Genomic DNA, 18,329 nt, shown 5'->3' with positions numbered 1-18,329 from the left:
AGGATTTCTTCCAGTAACTTAGTAGGCGAAATTCTGGTTTGGATCATGCATTTTATATCACTTAATGCAGCTTATTTTGTTGTGGGGTTTGTGGTTTGGTTTTTCTTTGCTTTTTCGCAAATGCAAAGATTGTTCTTTGGCTTCTCCCTTGTGTATTTTACTTACAGAGGATTAGAAATTCGCATATCAGATCTTCTGCAGGTCAGGTACTTTGGAAGCTTTCATGGCATGGAATGCTGAAACCACTTCAGCAGAGCAATACTACCAAAGTCAGTAACAAATGAGTAACATCCCTTCTCCATATATGCTTATTTTTTTTACAGTATTGACTCTAAAATGTATTGCAAGCCTTTATGGTTCTCCAGGCAACAGACATTTTCTTAGAAGTACCAGTGTTGTCCACAGTATTGACTTTCACTGTATTGGCATCAACATTGTGTTATCTTCTTTCTGCAGCCACAGAAACAAGCATGACACTGGAAGCCCAGTGCTCAAATGTCCAATATACTCATGAATAATGATGCTAGCAGAGGGAAGTGAAGAAAACATGGGACTGTTGGAGAAGTGCAAATAAAGCATATGAGGATTTCACAACAGTGTGGGGCTAACAAATCTGTTTCACAGAAGAAATATCTGGTTTCTACAGGAATTGTTGCCCCAGAGACAGAAGTAGCTTGCCTGATTATGGGGTTTTTTACATCTCTCCTGAGAAGCAGCTGTTGCCTGAACCATGTGGTTTCTAACACCCCTTTTATGGTAGTTTGTTGGAATTGGAAGTGATCAAACTAGCGTGTCTCTAATAGACTGATTTATTTTGGAGTTTTGTGTTGGTAGGCTTGTCGGATTAATTCTTACAGTGGGTTATTCCTCAGTGATACCTGCTCCAACTTTAAAAGAAAAAGAAAAAATAAAAGGCAAGGTGAGGAATGCTTTGGGAAGCAACTTCTCTGTTCTTTGCCATGGATGGTAATATGGCATCGTGCTTCATATTGTTAAGTGGTATTGGAAGAATATACATAATACCTTACTTACATGCCAAAGTCACTATGCAAGCTTCCTTTTCTCTTGATAATTTTCTACATTTCCTGTTGATTAGTAAATGACCCCTAGAGGCTTAGTAAATATGAGCTATACTTGCTTCACTTAACTTTTGAGGAGAGCAAATGAAAGCAGAATGTGCATCTTGTGGTCAAACTTCCCTTCGACTCTTCACATTTTTCTAGCTCTTCAAGACTCTGCCTTTTTATGTAACCCTTTCCTGCAACAAACTTCCAATTGGAAAGGTGTGAAATCTATGGCTAAGCCTCAGAGGAAGCACAGAGTATGACTGGTGGAAGCCAGCTTGTGCCACAGAACCAGTGACAGCCCATTGTATAATTCTTAACTCAGCCTCCTCATGACAGAGCAGCAGGTAGTGAGATTATCAGCGCCTCTCTCAATAATTCATTTGCTGAAATTGGAGAGTTTCCAAAAATCCTTAATCCCTATTGACCTCCAGTGCAAACTCTGGCAGTGGCTTGTTTCTTTCCTCTGTTGTGACTTCTGTGTCTTGGCAACAAGGGTAACTTTTATTTTCAGGAGGGATTGTGCTTAAATGTTTAATTTTTAACAATTTTTGTCCAAAACCTACCTGCATTACTGTTAGTTCCTCTTTTTCTTTTGAACTTTTCTCCCTCACATACTAAAAAGCAAAAGTATGGTTTAGAACTTTGTTTCTCTGTCCTCTGCTTTACTTAGAGTGCATGTAAATGCTTGTACACCTGAACGCTGCTGGGAGCTCTGTGGCTGAGGACTGATTTTTGGATTTGGATTCCTCCAGGTCTTGGCCCTAAAGTTTCCAATAAATTGGAAGAAAGAGACAGAAGGATGTAGCCACTTGATGGGAAAATTACTTGATACTAAATGGCAGTTAATGCAGTGAAAGTGTTCTCATAGTTCAGTTGTTCCTTTTCTTTCATGAGATTCAAGATGGGAAGATGCTGGTGGTTTTGCCCTACAGCAATGCTGGCAGCCCTGAATTTGTCATCATTATTGTCTTCTGAGGCTCTATCAGCAGATGTTCTTTCCATTTCACAGTAATGTTCTTCCAGTATACTTTGGAGCTCAGCTAAATTTCAGTGTGAACCATGGCAGTGGTAGAGAATATACTGTTTGCTGGCTGACAGTTTTATGGGGAGACGGTTCTCTAAAGGTTTACTCAGAGGTTCTGTACAGCACCACTTGTAGATATGAATGTATGAATTTCAACTTCAAACTATATTATGCTCTGCAGCTGAATTTTGGGTGCAACTATTTGGTGGTGCCTTAGTACTGATTCTCTAGGAAAGAAGTTATCGCTGCATTAGTGAATCAGTGCTTTTAACTAGGTCACAGTTAAACATTAGCAGCTTACAAGGCAAAACCAAGATAATGTTACCCAATGCAAGCAATTCCCAGGACTGTATAGTGAGACCCACATATGAATACAATGTCTGGTGGGGAGACTCCAAGAGTGAAGATGGTTGATGTCTGGCAGCTGTCATTGCAGTGCCATCTCTCTTGTACTTACTGTAAGTGCATTTTGTTTGCTTGACTTTAAGCACAGCCAAAGCATACTTATGCCTTCTGTAGACATGCATTTTGTGCATCATGGGTTAACACAAGTTTTAGCCTGTGGTCTTACTTTCATTTGTTACAGTCTTGCAGACGATTATGCTGAACTGCTATTGTCTTTGAGGTCTCTGCTAGTTTTGTATTAAGATAGATTATCATTAAACTTTCTGTTCTTGTCTTTAAACTTACTCATCCTTATATTTAGCGACAACCTTAATTTTTCATACACAGCAGTCAGCCGGGGGGGTCTCCTGGTGAACAGCTGAACTCATGTTTGCTAATGCTGCCATCTTGTGGTTGGATTAGATTTGCAACTGGGTTTTTATTTGGGTTTTGCCAATTTTCTGTGGTCTTTATTGTTCTCAGCAGGTTTTAAGCAGTTCTTAAGGTGACCAGGAGCGTGAAACGTGAAAATTCATAAAAATGCTCTGTCCCAGTGAGTTCACCTTCTACGGCGGTTGGCACAGAAAGACAGGAGACTGTCACTAAGACAAAATGCTAGATTTGTAAAAACTTCCATGACTTGTATGCTGCCTTTGTTTAACAACTAGTATTGATACAGATTTGAACAAGAAAAAAGACTATTTATGGAGCAAGCTTTACCTAACGAAAAACCTGCAATCTTGTGGTTTTGCTACTTGTTTTTATAAAGCTATTTGTGGTGGAGAAATTCACAAAGATGCTGGCCAGATCCAATCGCCCAATTACCCAGATGACTACAGACCTTCCAAAGAGTGCATCTGGAAGATCACAGTTTCTGAGGGTTTTCACATAGGAATCACATTCCAAGCCTTTGAGGTGAGAAATGTAATTTTATATTATATTGTGAATGTTATTTTGCCTCTGTAGATACTTTAAAATGAAGAAGAAAGTGGTGTAAATAACATTAAAAAAAAAAAATCTGTTTTGAGTCCTTCATAACATAATTTCTTCTCACCAGAAGTTTGCTCATTTTGAAGCCAAATTTTAAATATGAGTTTTCAAAAGCTGTTATTCTAGACAGAAAGAATTAGAAGGGGCACAAAATTGTAGATGATGCTAAGTAAGGACTCATGAGTCCTTAAATTTTCAGCCTGGTCTAATAAAATTGAATGGTCACACCCCAGGTGTTGCTAGGGCTTGGCAGATTTGTGACTCTCCAAGGAAACATCATGTTCCCAGATGGCAGACAGGCTTTGAAGAGCTCAAAAAAACTTTTCCCCTACTGCTTATAGAATCTCTCATGCTTTTAGCTAGGTGTCCAGTGATCTGTTTCTGGCTACTGATATATATATAAGTCACAGATAGGAATGGCCACGACCTGGATAAATCCCATCAACCCCATAGACTCTTGTGGCTTGTGTACTTGTACTGTGCTTGTCCTGGAAAGGGCTTACACCACCACCTCCTAGCTGTGACCCCACAGCTATTTCTTTAACCTTTTTGTTTATAGTTGTTCTGCTCTGTTCCTTCCAACCTTCCATGGAAAAGCAGCTCGTAGATAGTCACAAACTGGGCTTCACCAAAAGGAAGCCATGAAAATAGCAGTAGAACTGAGATGTGCCCAGGCTTGAATGCAGTTTCCACTGCAGGAGAGCTCAATGGCAGCAATGGGGCAAGTATGTAGTTGTGACCAGTTGTTTGGGATGCTTGTTTGGAGCTGACCTCTGGCCAAAGTCAAACTGGGTGGCTAGCCTAACTCAGAGCACTCATACTAGTGAACTGCAGTCATACCCTTTTCCTACTGCAGATTGAATGGCATGATGCATGTTCTTATGATTACCTGGAGATCCGAGATGGCCTAACTGAATACAGCCCACTGCTTGGTCATTTCTGTGGCTATGAGAAGCCAGAAGATATCAAATCCAGTTCAAATAAAGTATGGATGAAGTTTGCATCTGATGCAACCATCAATAAAGCAGGCTTTGCAGCAAATTTCTTTAAAGGTACGTGATCTATTACCTCACAAGGTCAAAGTTTGGGACCATTCGTCCCTTAATCTACTGTCATCTCAAAGGGATCAGTTACCATTGTATCTACTTGTAGTTAAGAGCTGTTGGACTTTCCTGTACAATCACCAATACCAAGTTTATATGCAAATGGTTTTGGGAGTATAGAGAGGTTTGATGCTGAGGCATGAATACCACCTCCTTGATTAAGGCAGAATGAAAGAGTGCTGGGTCAGTACCAGCACAGTCACTGATGCCTTGTGTTGCACTGCTGGACAGAATGTAACCTCCACTTATCTGTGCCAGGGCACACTTTCAAAGAAAATACTGCTGCGGGGTACAGAGTGTTCAAACAGCTCTCTGCTAAGTTGTATTCCAAAGGAAACCCCTGGAGAGAAGGTGAATTTGAATGCAAGTAGAATCCCAGAGAAAATTTCTGAGTGCTTTAGGAGACAAATGTGTTCCTGACCTGAGATCCTCTTCAGAAAGATGTAAATAAAACTAAGATTTTTCTTAAGAGCTAGACCCAAGACATGGTCCTTTACCAGCATCCTGATGAGTTGAATAGAGGCAAGAACCAAATATCTAACCACTTGTGAAAATGCCTGCCGAGCTGCTGCAAGGTAGATACTCATGTTTCTCTTGGGTTCAGTGACAGTTTTACAGAAATAATAGCTGCAATGCCAATATTTGGATTGCATAAGTCCTTTATTCATTCCTACTTTAACTTCTGTCTCATGTTAAGGGTGTCATGGTCCATTTGGATCTCTCAGATTTACAGGACAATGTACTCTGTGAAATAAACATCATTTCATAAGCCTGTTAAGAAATACAACGAACACAGCAGGGGTCAACCCACTTTGCTTGGACTAGTCTATCATGTGAATTCACTTATTTACTTACTCCAGATATAAGGTTTCATAATTTATGGCCTGTAGTTCCTAATCCATGCACTTATGCACAAAAGAAAAGAATTAGTTAAATAAAGTTTGAGAGATCCAAATGGACTGTGACAAAGGGCAATTGCAAGATCACTGGCAAATACTGTGGTGTTTAATTTCAGACCCTGAACAATGTTCACAGTGCCTAGACATCCTTGTTTAAATTTCTCATGTTCCATAAAGACACAGAATACTTCTTCCTAAAGACATTTTGGGTTCTTTCAGGAGCTGAAAGAAGTGCAGGCTGACTAGCAGAGATGTCTTCCAGGGATTAGTACTAAATGGAGACTTTCTGGCCTGCAGCAAGTCATCCTCTAGAATCTGAGCTCCTCCTGCAAGTTTGTAGGGGAACAGAGTTACATACCTGAATCTGGGGTGCTTTCCTTGTGAAACAGATAGTCATAAATAAATGTATTTATATTTTTTATGTAAAAAATGCATAAACATGCACTAATACTGCAGTTGCGGACACAAGTGATTTACAGCCACATTAGAAGCTATTGAACCTGTCATGGAGCAGCAAAGAAATGCTCTGCTTTCTTCATAGTTAATCTACAGACCAGAAAATAAGATCTGCTTGGTCTAGAACTGTTGTAGTATGGGGTTCCTGACAGTGGCAAGGCTTTGCAGGAAGGCAGTGTTACGAATAGAAGAGAATAGAATATTTCAGTTGGAAGGGACCTATAATGATTAGTCAAGACTGTTCCTATTTGATGAATACAGCAGTAAATGTAACTGTAACATTATATTGGGTATAGGTGGCAAGGTGTTGGCAGTGGGAGACCGAAGGGGCTGCCTTGTGCCAGACAGATGGTTCAAGCTGACTCCAGAGTGGACCCACCACAGGACACAGATGAACCTATCAGCTGTGTTGGTGGCACCTCTGTGAAAACGTAAACCAGGAAAGAACAAAAAGTGCCAAACAGCAGAGGTAACACCAAAGTGAGAGGTGTTACTCTTTGCAGGAGATATTGCACTTAGTATGAGGTGTTACCTCCTACTTAGTGAGCAGAAGGTGGAGGTGCTTCATGGCAGAGCAGATACTCCCTGCAGCCCATGGAGTACCCAGGACCTGGGTGGGGGGGAAGTATGAGAAGGAAGGAGTGGCAGACTCACGTACTGGCTGTAGCTCCTCATCCCCTCTGCCTTTGCATGCTCATGGCCTTGCTGAATGGACTGAGTTTCAGCTGTGGTGATACAAGGTAGGGAGAGAAGTTTGGAGTGTAGTTGAGCCTGGGAAAGGGGGACAGAAAGGTATTTTCCCTAAATGTTTTGACATTTGTTTCTTTTTCTTTTTTCTTTTTTTTTTTTTCCCCAGTGTTTGTTTCCTAATACCCAAATCAATACTCAAATATTTAAATTGGCAATAAATTAAGTTACATTCCCTAAGGTTAAGTCTGTTTTACCTACAACAGTAATTGGTGGATAATTTCCTTGTCTCAACCCAAGAACTTTCTTGTTCTTTTTCTTCCTGTATTCTCCCCCATTCCACTGGAGGGTGGGGATAGAGAGTGAACAAGCAACTGGGTGGGAGTCTGGCTGCTAGCTGAGGCCAGTCCACCACAACCATGTTAATAAACCCATCTATTCGCACGGGGTCAGGGTGAGAAGCCAATACCTCTGGCTATCTGTATATTGTCAGTTCAGGCTGTTGAGATGTAATTGGAAGAGCCTGGATTCAAAGTCTAGGGTAGTAAGTCTTCATGCATCTGCGAAAAAAGAAGGATTACTTGTGCATTCTCACAGCTCCTTCATTGCACCCCACTCAGTGGAGTATGGCATTCTACAGCTCCATTACTGTGGGCACCATGATGGGCTGCTTCATGGTAGCTAAAGTTACTCAAGAGAGTGAGAAATTTAAAACATAAAACAGGGGCAAATGAGAACAAAAAGCAGTGAAGTCGTTACAGGAGATCGTGTTTTCCTGCTCCTGTCCAGAGAAAGCACTCTTGAATTGTAACAGTACTCTTAGTCCTTTATGGTTTCGGTGCTAGGAGCGCTTTAGCTCTTGTGAGGTTTGCAGCAGCTCCATGGGCTTGGCTTATCAGCTAGTGCTCTGGTCCTTCTGTCCGGAAGTGCTGCATGAGGAATATGAGGGGGTTTGAGTGGTCAGGAAACTGACTTGTTCTGGTTTTCTCCCGACAGAGATGGATGAATGTTCTCTGCCAGACAATGGTGGCTGTGAGCAGCACTGTGAGAACACACTGGGCAGTTACAAATGCACCTGTGAGCCTGGCTATGAGTTGACAGCTGATAAAAAGAGCTGTGAAGGTGAGTAACTTACAGACTGTCTGTATAGTATGGGTACTACAGTCTTGGAGATGATTTTCCTTGCCCTGGATCCTCTTTGCTTCTGTTTATTTTTCCCCACCTGAAAAATCCTTCTTTTGCCAACATCTCCCATTGAAAAACAAGTTTTGGTTGAAAAACTGAGAATACTGATTCTGTACTGGTAGACATCTCTAAAACCATTTGCTCTTCATAACCAGAGATTTCTGTTCAGACCAGATCTCCCACAGTGCGACATAAGGGAGGATGGGCGTTATAACCTAACCATTAAGTGGCACAAAAGTATTTCAATCTAAGGTTGAATTTCTTATTTTTTAAAAGAAATTAATTTTGCAGAATAAACTATCTATGTTTTGCCTGCATGCAAACCAGACATTCTGCATACTGAGGAGTAAATTTCCTTCTTCTGTTATGGGAGGGGAAAAACCAACCCTACAACACGTCTTCAGTAGAAACTGTTTCTGTCAGCTTTCTATTTACACAGTTGATCTCTTGAAACTAGTGCTTGCTCCAACCAACAATACAGCTGTTGGTGTGTGAGAATCCACCCATTGTTCTTGTCTCTTAGCTCTGCCTGTTGGCTGAGATATGTAAGGAGCTCTACACTGAGTTGTGCTCTCAAAGTCACGGTTTGCCCTGACTTCTAATTTTTACACTGTCTGGAAAAGCTGCTATTGACTTGGTAAGGCCAGAGTTAGGTGCCATTTTTTTTTTCAATAATTTCTTGCAATTTTGAGCAAACAAGTTGGTAGAACTTGGCAAGCATTTTCTGAACTTCACTCTTAGTCTCCTATTTTAAACTTCATTTGTGGGCAATACAGGAAGGATAATCTTGGAAATTGTAGTGAGGCACATCAGAGTAAATTGCTTTTGTTTCTTCTGACATGCTTGCCACTCTTTTTGTATCGAAGCTGCTCCCTTGGGTTTGCTTTATTGCAAATAGAATTTTGCAACAAAAGAGCAAACTGAGATGGATTCCTTTGATGTAAGAGCCATATCCTCCCACAAGAGGATGAAGCTGAGATGTCCCAAGTTTTTAAAAGAAACTGGATAATAAAGTCTTTGGCTTTGTCTTCAGTTTTCCCTAGAGAAGATGCAGTCCACATATAATAAGCCACTGAAGAGTTGATAGGGGTGTCTTCCTAGGATCCCATTATCTTCCAGTTATTCCGTTACTAATAAACTTGAAATACTATGGTTTGTGTGACTGAATGTGAATAAATTTGCCAAGCTGGCCTTTACAAATATGTTGTGCATGTCAAGATAGCTGATCCACAGTTGAAGCTACTACCAGTCTTTAAGCCCAAGGATGGAGAGTAAAAAGGAGATCAATCTTACATGATTTAAGTGTCTCTCAAGGTCATAGCCTGGTTGTGTGTGTTTCACTGGTTAGTGAAGGTGAGGTTTCTGTCTTCTTCACAGCTGCCAGCATTTTTACGTGTTCTGGAGGCCAGGATTTGAAATGTGCTACCAACTAGGATCTGATTCATTTTATAGCTAACAGTCTAGCTAGCCAATCTGTGTGTCTGAACAGAACCAAGTAAAACTTGTGTTCATTTATTGCCTCTCCAGCTGCGTGTGGGGGCTTCATCACCAAGCTCAATGGGACCATTACTAGCCCTGGATGGCCCAAGGAATATCCTACTAATAAAAACTGCGTCTGGCAGGTGGTAGCTCCAACCCAGTACCGGATCTCTCTGCAATTCGAAGTGTTTGAGCTGGAAGGCAATGATGTACGTAACCAGTCCCTGCATCTCAGAAGTGTGACTACTGGCTAACTCAGAACTGGATAAATCCTTGGGGTACAAGGAAGAGAAGACTCTTTCTTGTTGGTGGAGCTTCTGGTTGTTTCCCAGCCTTTACAATAATAAACCATTAACAGTGATTGTTCTCCCTGAAGTCTGGATCCACTTTTTCTTTGGAGTGGAAAAGTGTTCTGTTATAAATGGGCTTCTTTTCTCTGCCAGTTTTGTATAACTAGGTGTTTTCTATCCCTAATAAGTATATCATCCCCCCTTGCCCAGGGCTGTCTTTGCAGGAAAATAATTGAAAATGAACCATGAAATAGAGTTTTTCAAGGATAAACAAAACAGCCGGTAAAAAAGTCTGTTCCCTGCCCTGCGAAGGGCAGGGTGGAATTTGAACAAAACATTCAGGTTCTAGCTTCCCGCTGTAAGTGGGAGCAGTGATTACTTCCTTAATTCAGCAGGCTGCAGAAGTTCATTCAACACTATCAGGTTCTTGGATAAAGTCAGAGTAATTATTTTAGCTAAATTACATGGAACCTTTGCTAATCTGGAAACACACCCATGCTTTAAGGTGAGGGAGGCAATGAAAGGGGATGAGAACACTCACAGGAGAATCTGGGGAAGATAGGAGTGTGTTTGAGTAGCAGTCTGTTTCTGTTCCTTCAGTCAAGCCTCTGTCCCCTTCCTCTGAAATATTCTGTTCAATGTTGATAGAGCTGAGAAATCTCCTCCTCTCTTGGCAGGTCTGTAAATACGACTATGTTGAGGTTCGTAGTGGGTTGGCTTCTGACTCCAAGCTACATGGCAAATTCTGTGGCTCAGAGAAGCCTGAAGTAATCACATCATATGGCAACAACATGAGACTGGAGTTCAAATCAGACAACACGGTCTCCAAGAAAGGCTTTAAAGTTCACTACTTCTCTGGTACGTGGCTCTATTCTTTCATTTGGTTACCTGTCTCCTCTGAGTGAACCTCTTGTTTTGGGGGAATTTTCTTCAACCTCCTGTCAAATCAGGCAGAGCCTAACACGGTTATTTTAATCTAAAAAATATGGTTGCCCTCTGCTGTGTCACTTTTCATCTCGGTTTCTCAGTGTAGTGTTTGGTCCAGTTTCATGGTGTAGTGTCAACAAGATACATTGATGAAATCCATACTTCCAGTCCTTCCACAGCAGGAAGCAATGGGGAACCTGGCCTGAAACTAGAAGAGTTAGAAAATTTCTAAAAGTCTTCTGTATAGCAATCCTTCCCGTCAAAGCAGTGCATGCTGATCCTCTGTTCTGAATCCATAGTAGCTTTTGGTGTCAGTGTTGTACCTTCTTGGCAGGCAGTTCTGGAGGTTAATAGTACCTTGTATGGAAGTGGAAATCAAATTTCATGCTGTGTCTTCACCAAGGAGTATTAATGTTTTTGAGGAGGATGATGAGGCAAAATGGCCTTGAATTAAACAGTTGCGGAGCAGAATCAGGCCTAAGGGCTTGGCTAATTAAATCTTAGGAAGGTGAGGTGGGGTATGTTTCATCTAGCAATACATTTGAGGGTGAGAAGAAAGATGAGGTTAATGAGGCCAAGGGAGGATATTTGTCCAAGAAAAATCAGAGATAAGCTGCTCATAAATTAAATTGGACTGGAAACCATAAGCAGATTCTATGCTCAGAGCACTGAGATTCAAGAATGTATAGTCCTGAACACAAAGGAGTGAACATCCACTGGGGCATATTTCAGCTTCAGGGAGCAGCTCATACCTTAGATCCCCTTTTCCATCTGGCTGCTTGTGCTCTTGGACAGAGCTATATAAAGATGGAGGCTCATCAGAGCATGTAGAAACTTGAAAATATAAAGACTGGCCAGTATGTATTTACCTAGGCTTGTGAATTTGTGTGACACTTCTTCTGGACTCTGTTCTAAAAGAATGACACATTGCTATATGTTTCTTTTAACCTATGGCACTGCTGTAGGTTAAAAGAGGTATTTAACTACTCAAAACCTACATTATATAATAAAACCCATTTGCAATGCATTTTATGGAATAATGAACAATTGAGGAGAGATGTATCTGGGCTAAAAAGCTGACTGGACTAATCCAGCAGCAGAGGTTGGATGCTTGCACTGGTATCTGCCAGTCTGGGTATGGCGTTCCCAGCTGGCAACTGTGGTTGTGTGTTTCTCATTGTCAACTCAGTGCTTGTTGGTTTGATCCTGCCCAGACAAGGACGAATGCTCCAAAGACAATGGTGGTTGCCAGCATGAATGTGTCAACACCTTTGGTAGCTACACATGCCAGTGCAGAAATGGGTTCATGCTGCATGAAAATGGCCATGACTGTAAAGAAGGTAAGGTCCTCACTCCCTGCCCTCAGGAAAGATAAGGTGCTTTGAACATAATTTGCTCCAGGATGCTTTCGTGCCAGGTGTACCGTGTTTGTACCACATGCCAGTCTGGGGCACTGGAAAAGCCCCAGTTACATGAAAAACTACCTCATAAAATGAAGAAGACCTGTTTTCACTGCATCCATTACCCAGTCTGGCCTTTTGTATGGCCTTGGGGGATGGACAGGGTGAGGGCAAGAAGCTGGCTTAGCAAAAGGATTGATCGTGGGACATCATGATTTGACTAGTTGCTGCTGCTTCAATTTAATTGTTGAGTTTGAGTCAGAAGATGAAGGATGAGCTGATCTAACTGCTTGCTCCTGCCAAAACTACCCTTCTTCCTGCACCCTACTGTGTGCAGCAAAGGCCTTCTTGTGTACGACTTCTGGTCCTTTCCTGATCTTTTGGTGAGATGATTAAGCTTTCCAAGCTGGTAAAACAACTCAAGGCTGAGATAGATAGCATCAGAGTCAATAGGGTTGGAGGGGTTGGATACCGTGTCACCGGAAAGAGGGCAGATGAGGTGGAGGAGCAGGAGAATGCACCTGAAAGTGAGGAGGTGGATGAGGTTAATGAGGCCCAGGGGAATGAGATGGTCCATTTCACCAGCTGCCAAGTTAGCTCAAAGTAGTGTAGGACAAACCTACCAGAACTATGCAGTAATACTAAAAGGTCTTGTTCAGTGAGTAAAGCCTTCCCTGTTTCTGCCCTGCTGAGGGTGGGCAGAGAGTAACATGTAGGGTGTTATATGGTTCCCATGTGAGATCTGTCTCATTGACTTCATCTTGTGACCTTTCTCTAAGCTGGTTGTGAGTACAAGCTGAGTGGTGCAGAGGGAGTGATGAGCAGTCCAAACTGGCCTGACAAATATCCCAGCCGGAAAGAGTGCACCTGGGACATCTCTGCAATGCCTGGCCACCGAGTGAAAGTAGTGAGTAACCAGTGAGTGGGAGGGGAGGAGTAGGCTGGACTGTGAGGAGTTGAAATACTTTTCCCCATACTGTGTGAGTGGGACATTGATCTCCATAGGTTCTGTTTGGGGTGCTCAGAGGAAGGCATCCCAGGAGGCTGCCTCTGGCCTGCAAAAGAGCAGGGAGTCTCAGAGAAACATGAGGCAGAGGTGAGTCTCTTGAGGAGGTTGCTCTCTCTGTTAACAGAAGGTGTAACATGCCCTCCCACCTCTGCCCCTCCCTCTGAACCACTCTGTGGGACCCTATCTACATAAGGTGGTGGCAGAGCCAGTGGCCAGCCCCTCTGAGGGAGTTTACAGCACGACCTAATGCATATGGCAGGGCATGCCCAAAGCTGTGCAATGGGGAAGATAGTGCCTCAATCACTGTCCCCAGTGGAAGTAATACTGAAGAACTGCCCATTCAGTGTGCTAGGCAGGATTTCCAGCAGGAAAAATAAGAGCATATAAGGCTTGCAGATAAAAACTGTTGTCGTGCACCCATGTGAGGCAGTAAAGCTGCACATTCATATGAAATTCTGAGCTTTGTCACCCTGAGATCATTCTTGTCTGAGAGCACACCATTCTAGTTTAGTCTGTGGGAGGAGTGGGACAGACATACCATTTGACCTGTTTTTCATTTGTTTTCATACCCTCTTAAACTGCATACTCAGATTTACAAATGTCTGTTTTAATTCTCCTTATTCTTGCTGTAGACCTTCAATGAGTTTGAGATTGAACAGCACCAAGAATGTGCCTATGACCACTTAGAAATGTATGATGGGCCCAACAGCAAATCGCCCGTCCTTGGCCGTTTCTGTGGCAGCAAGAAGCCAGACCCTGTAGTGGCTTCTACCAACAAGATGTTCCTCAGGTTTTATTCTGATGCTTCTGTGCAAAGAAAAGGTTTCCAGGCAAAGCACAGCACAGGTAATCTGGTTGCCTGCCAATACCCCAGTGCGATAAGATGTCATCAAGTCTCACTGCATTTTCTTACCAGGCAAACTAGATACACTTTTCACCCAGATAATCTTAGCCTGATTTTTAAGTGATTGTGTATTGTGCTGACCATTTCCCAGACCATTGTTGGCACCATACCATAAATGCCAGCTTCCTTGTCAGTTTAGAGGTCTCTTGATATCAAACATTCCTGCTCATGTTCTTTTGTTTGAACCGAAGGTGTCTGGTTGAGCAGCAACCCCTTTTGTTCCACATCAACTGTCAGAAAATGAGGTGATGCAACTTAGTCCACGTACTGGCCCAGATCAGAATTTCAGCTACATGACAAGCACAAAGAACATGTGAAGTCTTCCTTTAAGCCATTGTTTTCTAAAATAATGCTGTTTTCTAAAGTACAATATAGCAGGAATCCCATCCTGCTAGTTTTCGCTGGTCACTTCTTTCCGTGCATGTTCAGCACCTAAAGAACCAAGCTCCTCTACTCTATGTGGGTCATCAGATTCATGGGTGACTGGAGATTTACTGGTTTATGGTAGTTTGTTGCAGTGGTTAATTGCCTTCCCTGTTGTACATGCACTTCAGGCTGGAGGTCTTCTCTCCTCATGGCTGGCCCAAAAGTGGTATGATAAATCTTTATTGTGAGGTAAGGCCTTTGAGAGACTGGTTTGTGCCCTTTTCTTCTTCCAGAATGTGGTGGGCTCTTGAAGGCTGAAGTACGAACTAAGGAGCTATATTCCCATGCTCAGTTTGGGGACAACAACTATCCAAGTCAAACCAACTGTGACTGGGTGATTGTAGCTGAAGATGGCTATGGGGTGGAGCTGATATTCCAGATATTCGAGATCGAGGAGGAGGCTGACTGTGGGTACGACTACATGGAAATTTATGATGGTTACGACAGCACTGCACCCCGCCTGGGACGCTTCTGTGGCTCTGGGGTAAGCTGTGGTGGTGGTGATTTCATAGGGATAAGTGGGGTTGGCAAGGAAGAATACTCTTGTACCTTTTTTGGAGAGGGGCAGGTGTCACAAACTGGTGATGAGAATGCCTTGTGTGTCTGGGTTATTCTTTTCCCCTTATTGCTGCAGATAACAGCCATTATATCTGATGCACAGAGTTGGTCTGAAAACCTTGCTGACTGCTTTGCCCTTTTTAGCCCAGGTCCATGTGCAGCAGCATGGGACTGCCACAAAAGTGTTGTGTAAATGTGGGAAACTTCTTCCAAAGGCCAGTTTCATCCTCAGTCACTTCTGGCCTGAAGCCACATCACCTTGCGGCTGTGCTGTGGCAAAGGGTGGAGGGACTTGCAGAGCTGCATATTGACTCCAGGATGATGTGCTGTCTCCTGAACTGTTATCTGTGTCCCTGTTAACAGGAATGATTCTGTTAGCATAAGTAATAGTGTGTGGTTTTTAAAACCAGTGAGTATGACTTCTCTAGGTCTTCTGCAATGAAATGGAGTGGGTTCTGAATGAATTTAAAGAGAGACAATCAGGGAGCAGGTGTGTGGATGCATTCCTTGCAAACTGAGGAGATGATCTGGAACATAAAAGATAGCTTGGTGTGAAGAAGTTCAGGGCAGCAGGGTAGCAATCTGCACACTGACAAGTGGAGAATGGCTGAGAAAGTGTAGGTCCCACAGAGAAGTACAGGGAGGTTGGAGCAGGTCACAGCAGTGGGGGAGATAACCAGTGTTATCATGTAAGGTAAGTAACTAAGTTATTGTGCTGCTAATGAACTCTGGGAGAGCCTCAGTTGTTGAACAGGGTCCAGTTGAATTGTGCAATTTCCTGAAAAGTTAAGGACAAATTAAAGCAAACACAGAAGACTGGAACAAGAATATCCTGTGGGAAAAATAAATACATAAATAAATAAATACCACCCAAAAAACTCCAAACCCCAAAACCAACCAACCAACCAAACCACAAACCAACCAACCAAAACACAAACCAGCCAACCAACCAAAACACAAACCAACCAGCAAACCAACCAAAACACAAACCAACCAACCAACCAAACCACAAACCAACCAATCAACCAACCAAACCACAAACCAACCAACCAACCAAACCACAAACCAACCAATCAACCAACCAAATCACAAACCAACCAACCAACCAAACCAACCAACAACCAAACAAATCACAAACCAACCAACCAACCAAAAAAAAAAAACAACCCAAACCAAACAGGTGGAAGAACTGGGACTGTAGAGTGGACTGACATCAGTCTTCAGACATAAAAGGCAAGCATACAAAGAGCAAGGGACTATGCTCAGGAAGTAAGAGCAGGGCAGGAGGTACTGAGCATTCAGTCTTCGTGCTTAATGGCCAGTCTATCTTCACTGCGAGCTTAAAATCTAGCATCATAGTGCAGACAGTTATATAGTCTGTAGATCTGACCACTGTGTCTTCTTTCCTTTCCTGCAGCCTCTGGAAGAAATCTACTCTGCAGGGGATTCCATCATGATTCGATTCCACACAGATGACACCATCAACAAAAAAGGCTTTCACGCCCAATACATAAGTACCAAATTTCAGGATGCATTGCACATGAGAAAGTAGTTTAACTGCTCCTCACAGACGTTCCCTGTCTGAAGACTGAGGCATTTAACTGTGATCTTTGGTGGTTTTTTTTTTTCCTTTGAAGCTTCTGTGCACATGGCCAAAAGCAGTGTACAGTATTTTCTGTAACTAAAACTAAATCCAGTCTCAAAGGTTTGCCTTTACAATTATTAGTATGACCCTTTCTTGTTAACATACCCAGGACCAAAAATTGTCTTCTAATCATACCTGTCAGGGCATAAACATTGTATTTTGCACAGCTTGCCATGGGGCTGAGTGAAGACTGAGCTTGAATTGAGAAAACCCTTCATCTCTTGTGTATCCTGTTTCTAGGTGACATTTCCTAAGCATCCTGTACACACAAGCTGTCTCAACATATATTCTGGAGCAGGTGATTGTGGACAGCCACCCAGTAGGAATTTTTCAAAGGAGTATGTAAGCTGCCTACTCTCCCCTACCAGCCCAAAATACTCTGTGCAATAAGTGAACAACGAGATGGCTGGAACTCCATCACTGCTTCTGTCCTGTCTATTTATTGTCTTGGTTATTGTGGGTTGAGAGCTAGGCAGGGGCACAGGGACAGTCTCCTTAGAGCTGCTAACTACTTGGATCACAGTGAATGAGAAGGGCCCAATGCCTGAATTGCAGTAATTGTCATGGTATATGTTGAATGGAAGTACTTCAATGCAGTGGCCAAGGGAAAGGTGGTAGCTGACAGAAAAATGCTGTGGTGGGGTGCAAAGCATGACTGTGTGATGGTGGCAAAGCTTAGTAATTAGAGTGCTGACAGCATGCTTCAGTTACACCACCAAGCAATGCAGCTCAGAGAGCTATAGCAGCCGTTCAGGCCTTATCTGAAATAAGGAAGGTCTCCTGCTTACGCCACCCACATTAGCTTTCTTAGCCTTGTTTATGCTGCTTCCTTTCCTCAGTACCACTTCTCTGGGAGCCCTTCCTTTCTACAGCTAAGCTACTCTCTCTACGGCTCCCCACTACAACATAGGAGTGCTACAACATCAGCTAGCCAGAGCATCTCATCAGAGGAAATATTGGGCCAGAGGTAGTCATGGTGTCCATGAGGCAGAGGGACTGAGGCCATGCTGCAGGTCAGCTCTGGTGAGCTGGTAGAACCTGTCAAATGCGTAAGCTCCAGGCATGGAACTAGGAATGGGAGAGCTGTGCTAGTTTCTGCTTCCTCCCAGTTCCTTGCCGGCTCATGGCCCAGTCTTTTAACTTCATGGCAGGGGTGCAAGCAGGATGGTGACTAAAGCACTTTGAGCTATAAGGCTCAGACATGCTCTGTGTTGCAGTTATTTATGTACATAGAAGCTACCAAGCCATGGGCTTGCAGAATTAACAGGTAGCTTGGCACTTCTTTGGGAAAAAAGTAGTGAAAACTGCTTTTGAGGAAACCACTGTAAATTGAACTGTTGCTTGGGGGGGGAGGGGGGGAAGAGAAGAAAAAGACTTTATTCTGAATGGTATGTCATTAAAGCACTCATGGGCAATTCTGAGCTAAAAGCTGAGGTATGTTAGCTTTAATAAAGTATTTATAATCCATGGATTACTATGTTTACATAACCAATGTACTGTCAGGCTCCGGGGTGAAACCTCCTCTCTGGTGTATGACTGTGGAGAAATGTAGGGCCAGCACTAGTCAGGCACAAATGGCATTCCTGGAGATGAGGGCATTTCCAGATAGATAATAAAATAGACCCAGCCCTCTCCAGAAGCCCTTGAACAGAACATGGTCAAAGTATTGTGAATACTAGGAGAAGCAAATGCATGAAAATATTTTCTTGCTTAGAACAAGAAAAATAAAGTAATTTATACACACACACACAAGAATATATGTATATAAAATGTGCATGTAGAAGACAGTAGTCAAAGCCTTAATAAGTGTCATGTGAACAATGCTGTACCATTGATTATAGCTTTATTGCAGGCTGTATAAAGCCATGTTTTGTTTTTTAGCTCTGTTTTGTTCCT

The 18,329-nt window shown here is 42.6% G+C and overlaps 1 protein-coding gene across 3 annotated transcripts in view; it reads left to right on the top strand.

The window, feature by feature from the left end:
- TLL2 (tolloid like 2) overlaps positions 1-17,768 on the top strand; it is a 97,258-nt gene extending 79,490 nt beyond the window's left edge. For all 3 annotated transcript variants that reach the window (XM_065672865.1, XM_065672866.1, XM_065672867.1), the window contains 10 exons: positions 3,245-3,390; positions 4,322-4,517; positions 7,607-7,732; positions 9,323-9,483; positions 10,242-10,422; positions 11,706-11,831; positions 12,671-12,798; positions 13,533-13,746; positions 14,464-14,714; positions 16,206-17,768. In XM_065672865.1, the coding sequence (XP_065528937.1) occupies positions 3,245-3,390; positions 4,322-4,517; positions 7,607-7,732; positions 9,323-9,483; positions 10,242-10,422; positions 11,706-11,831; positions 12,671-12,798; positions 13,533-13,746; positions 14,464-14,714; positions 16,206-16,340 (1,664 nt within the window). In that variant the 3' untranslated portion in view covers positions 16,341-17,768. The remainder of the gene's footprint in view (positions 1-3,244; positions 3,391-4,321; positions 4,518-7,606; positions 7,733-9,322; positions 9,484-10,241; positions 10,423-11,705; positions 11,832-12,670; positions 12,799-13,532; positions 13,747-14,463; positions 14,715-16,205) is intronic.
- Positions 17,769-18,329: the final 561 nt, after the last annotated feature.

The sequence above is a fragment of the Lathamus discolor genome, chromosome 3, assembly GCF_037157495.1.
Source record: "Lathamus discolor isolate bLatDis1 chromosome 3, bLatDis1.hap1, whole genome shotgun sequence".
NCBI lineage: Eukaryota > Metazoa > Chordata > Aves > Psittaciformes > Psittacidae > Lathamus > Lathamus discolor.
This window is presented reverse-complemented; position numbering and strand designations above follow the sequence as displayed.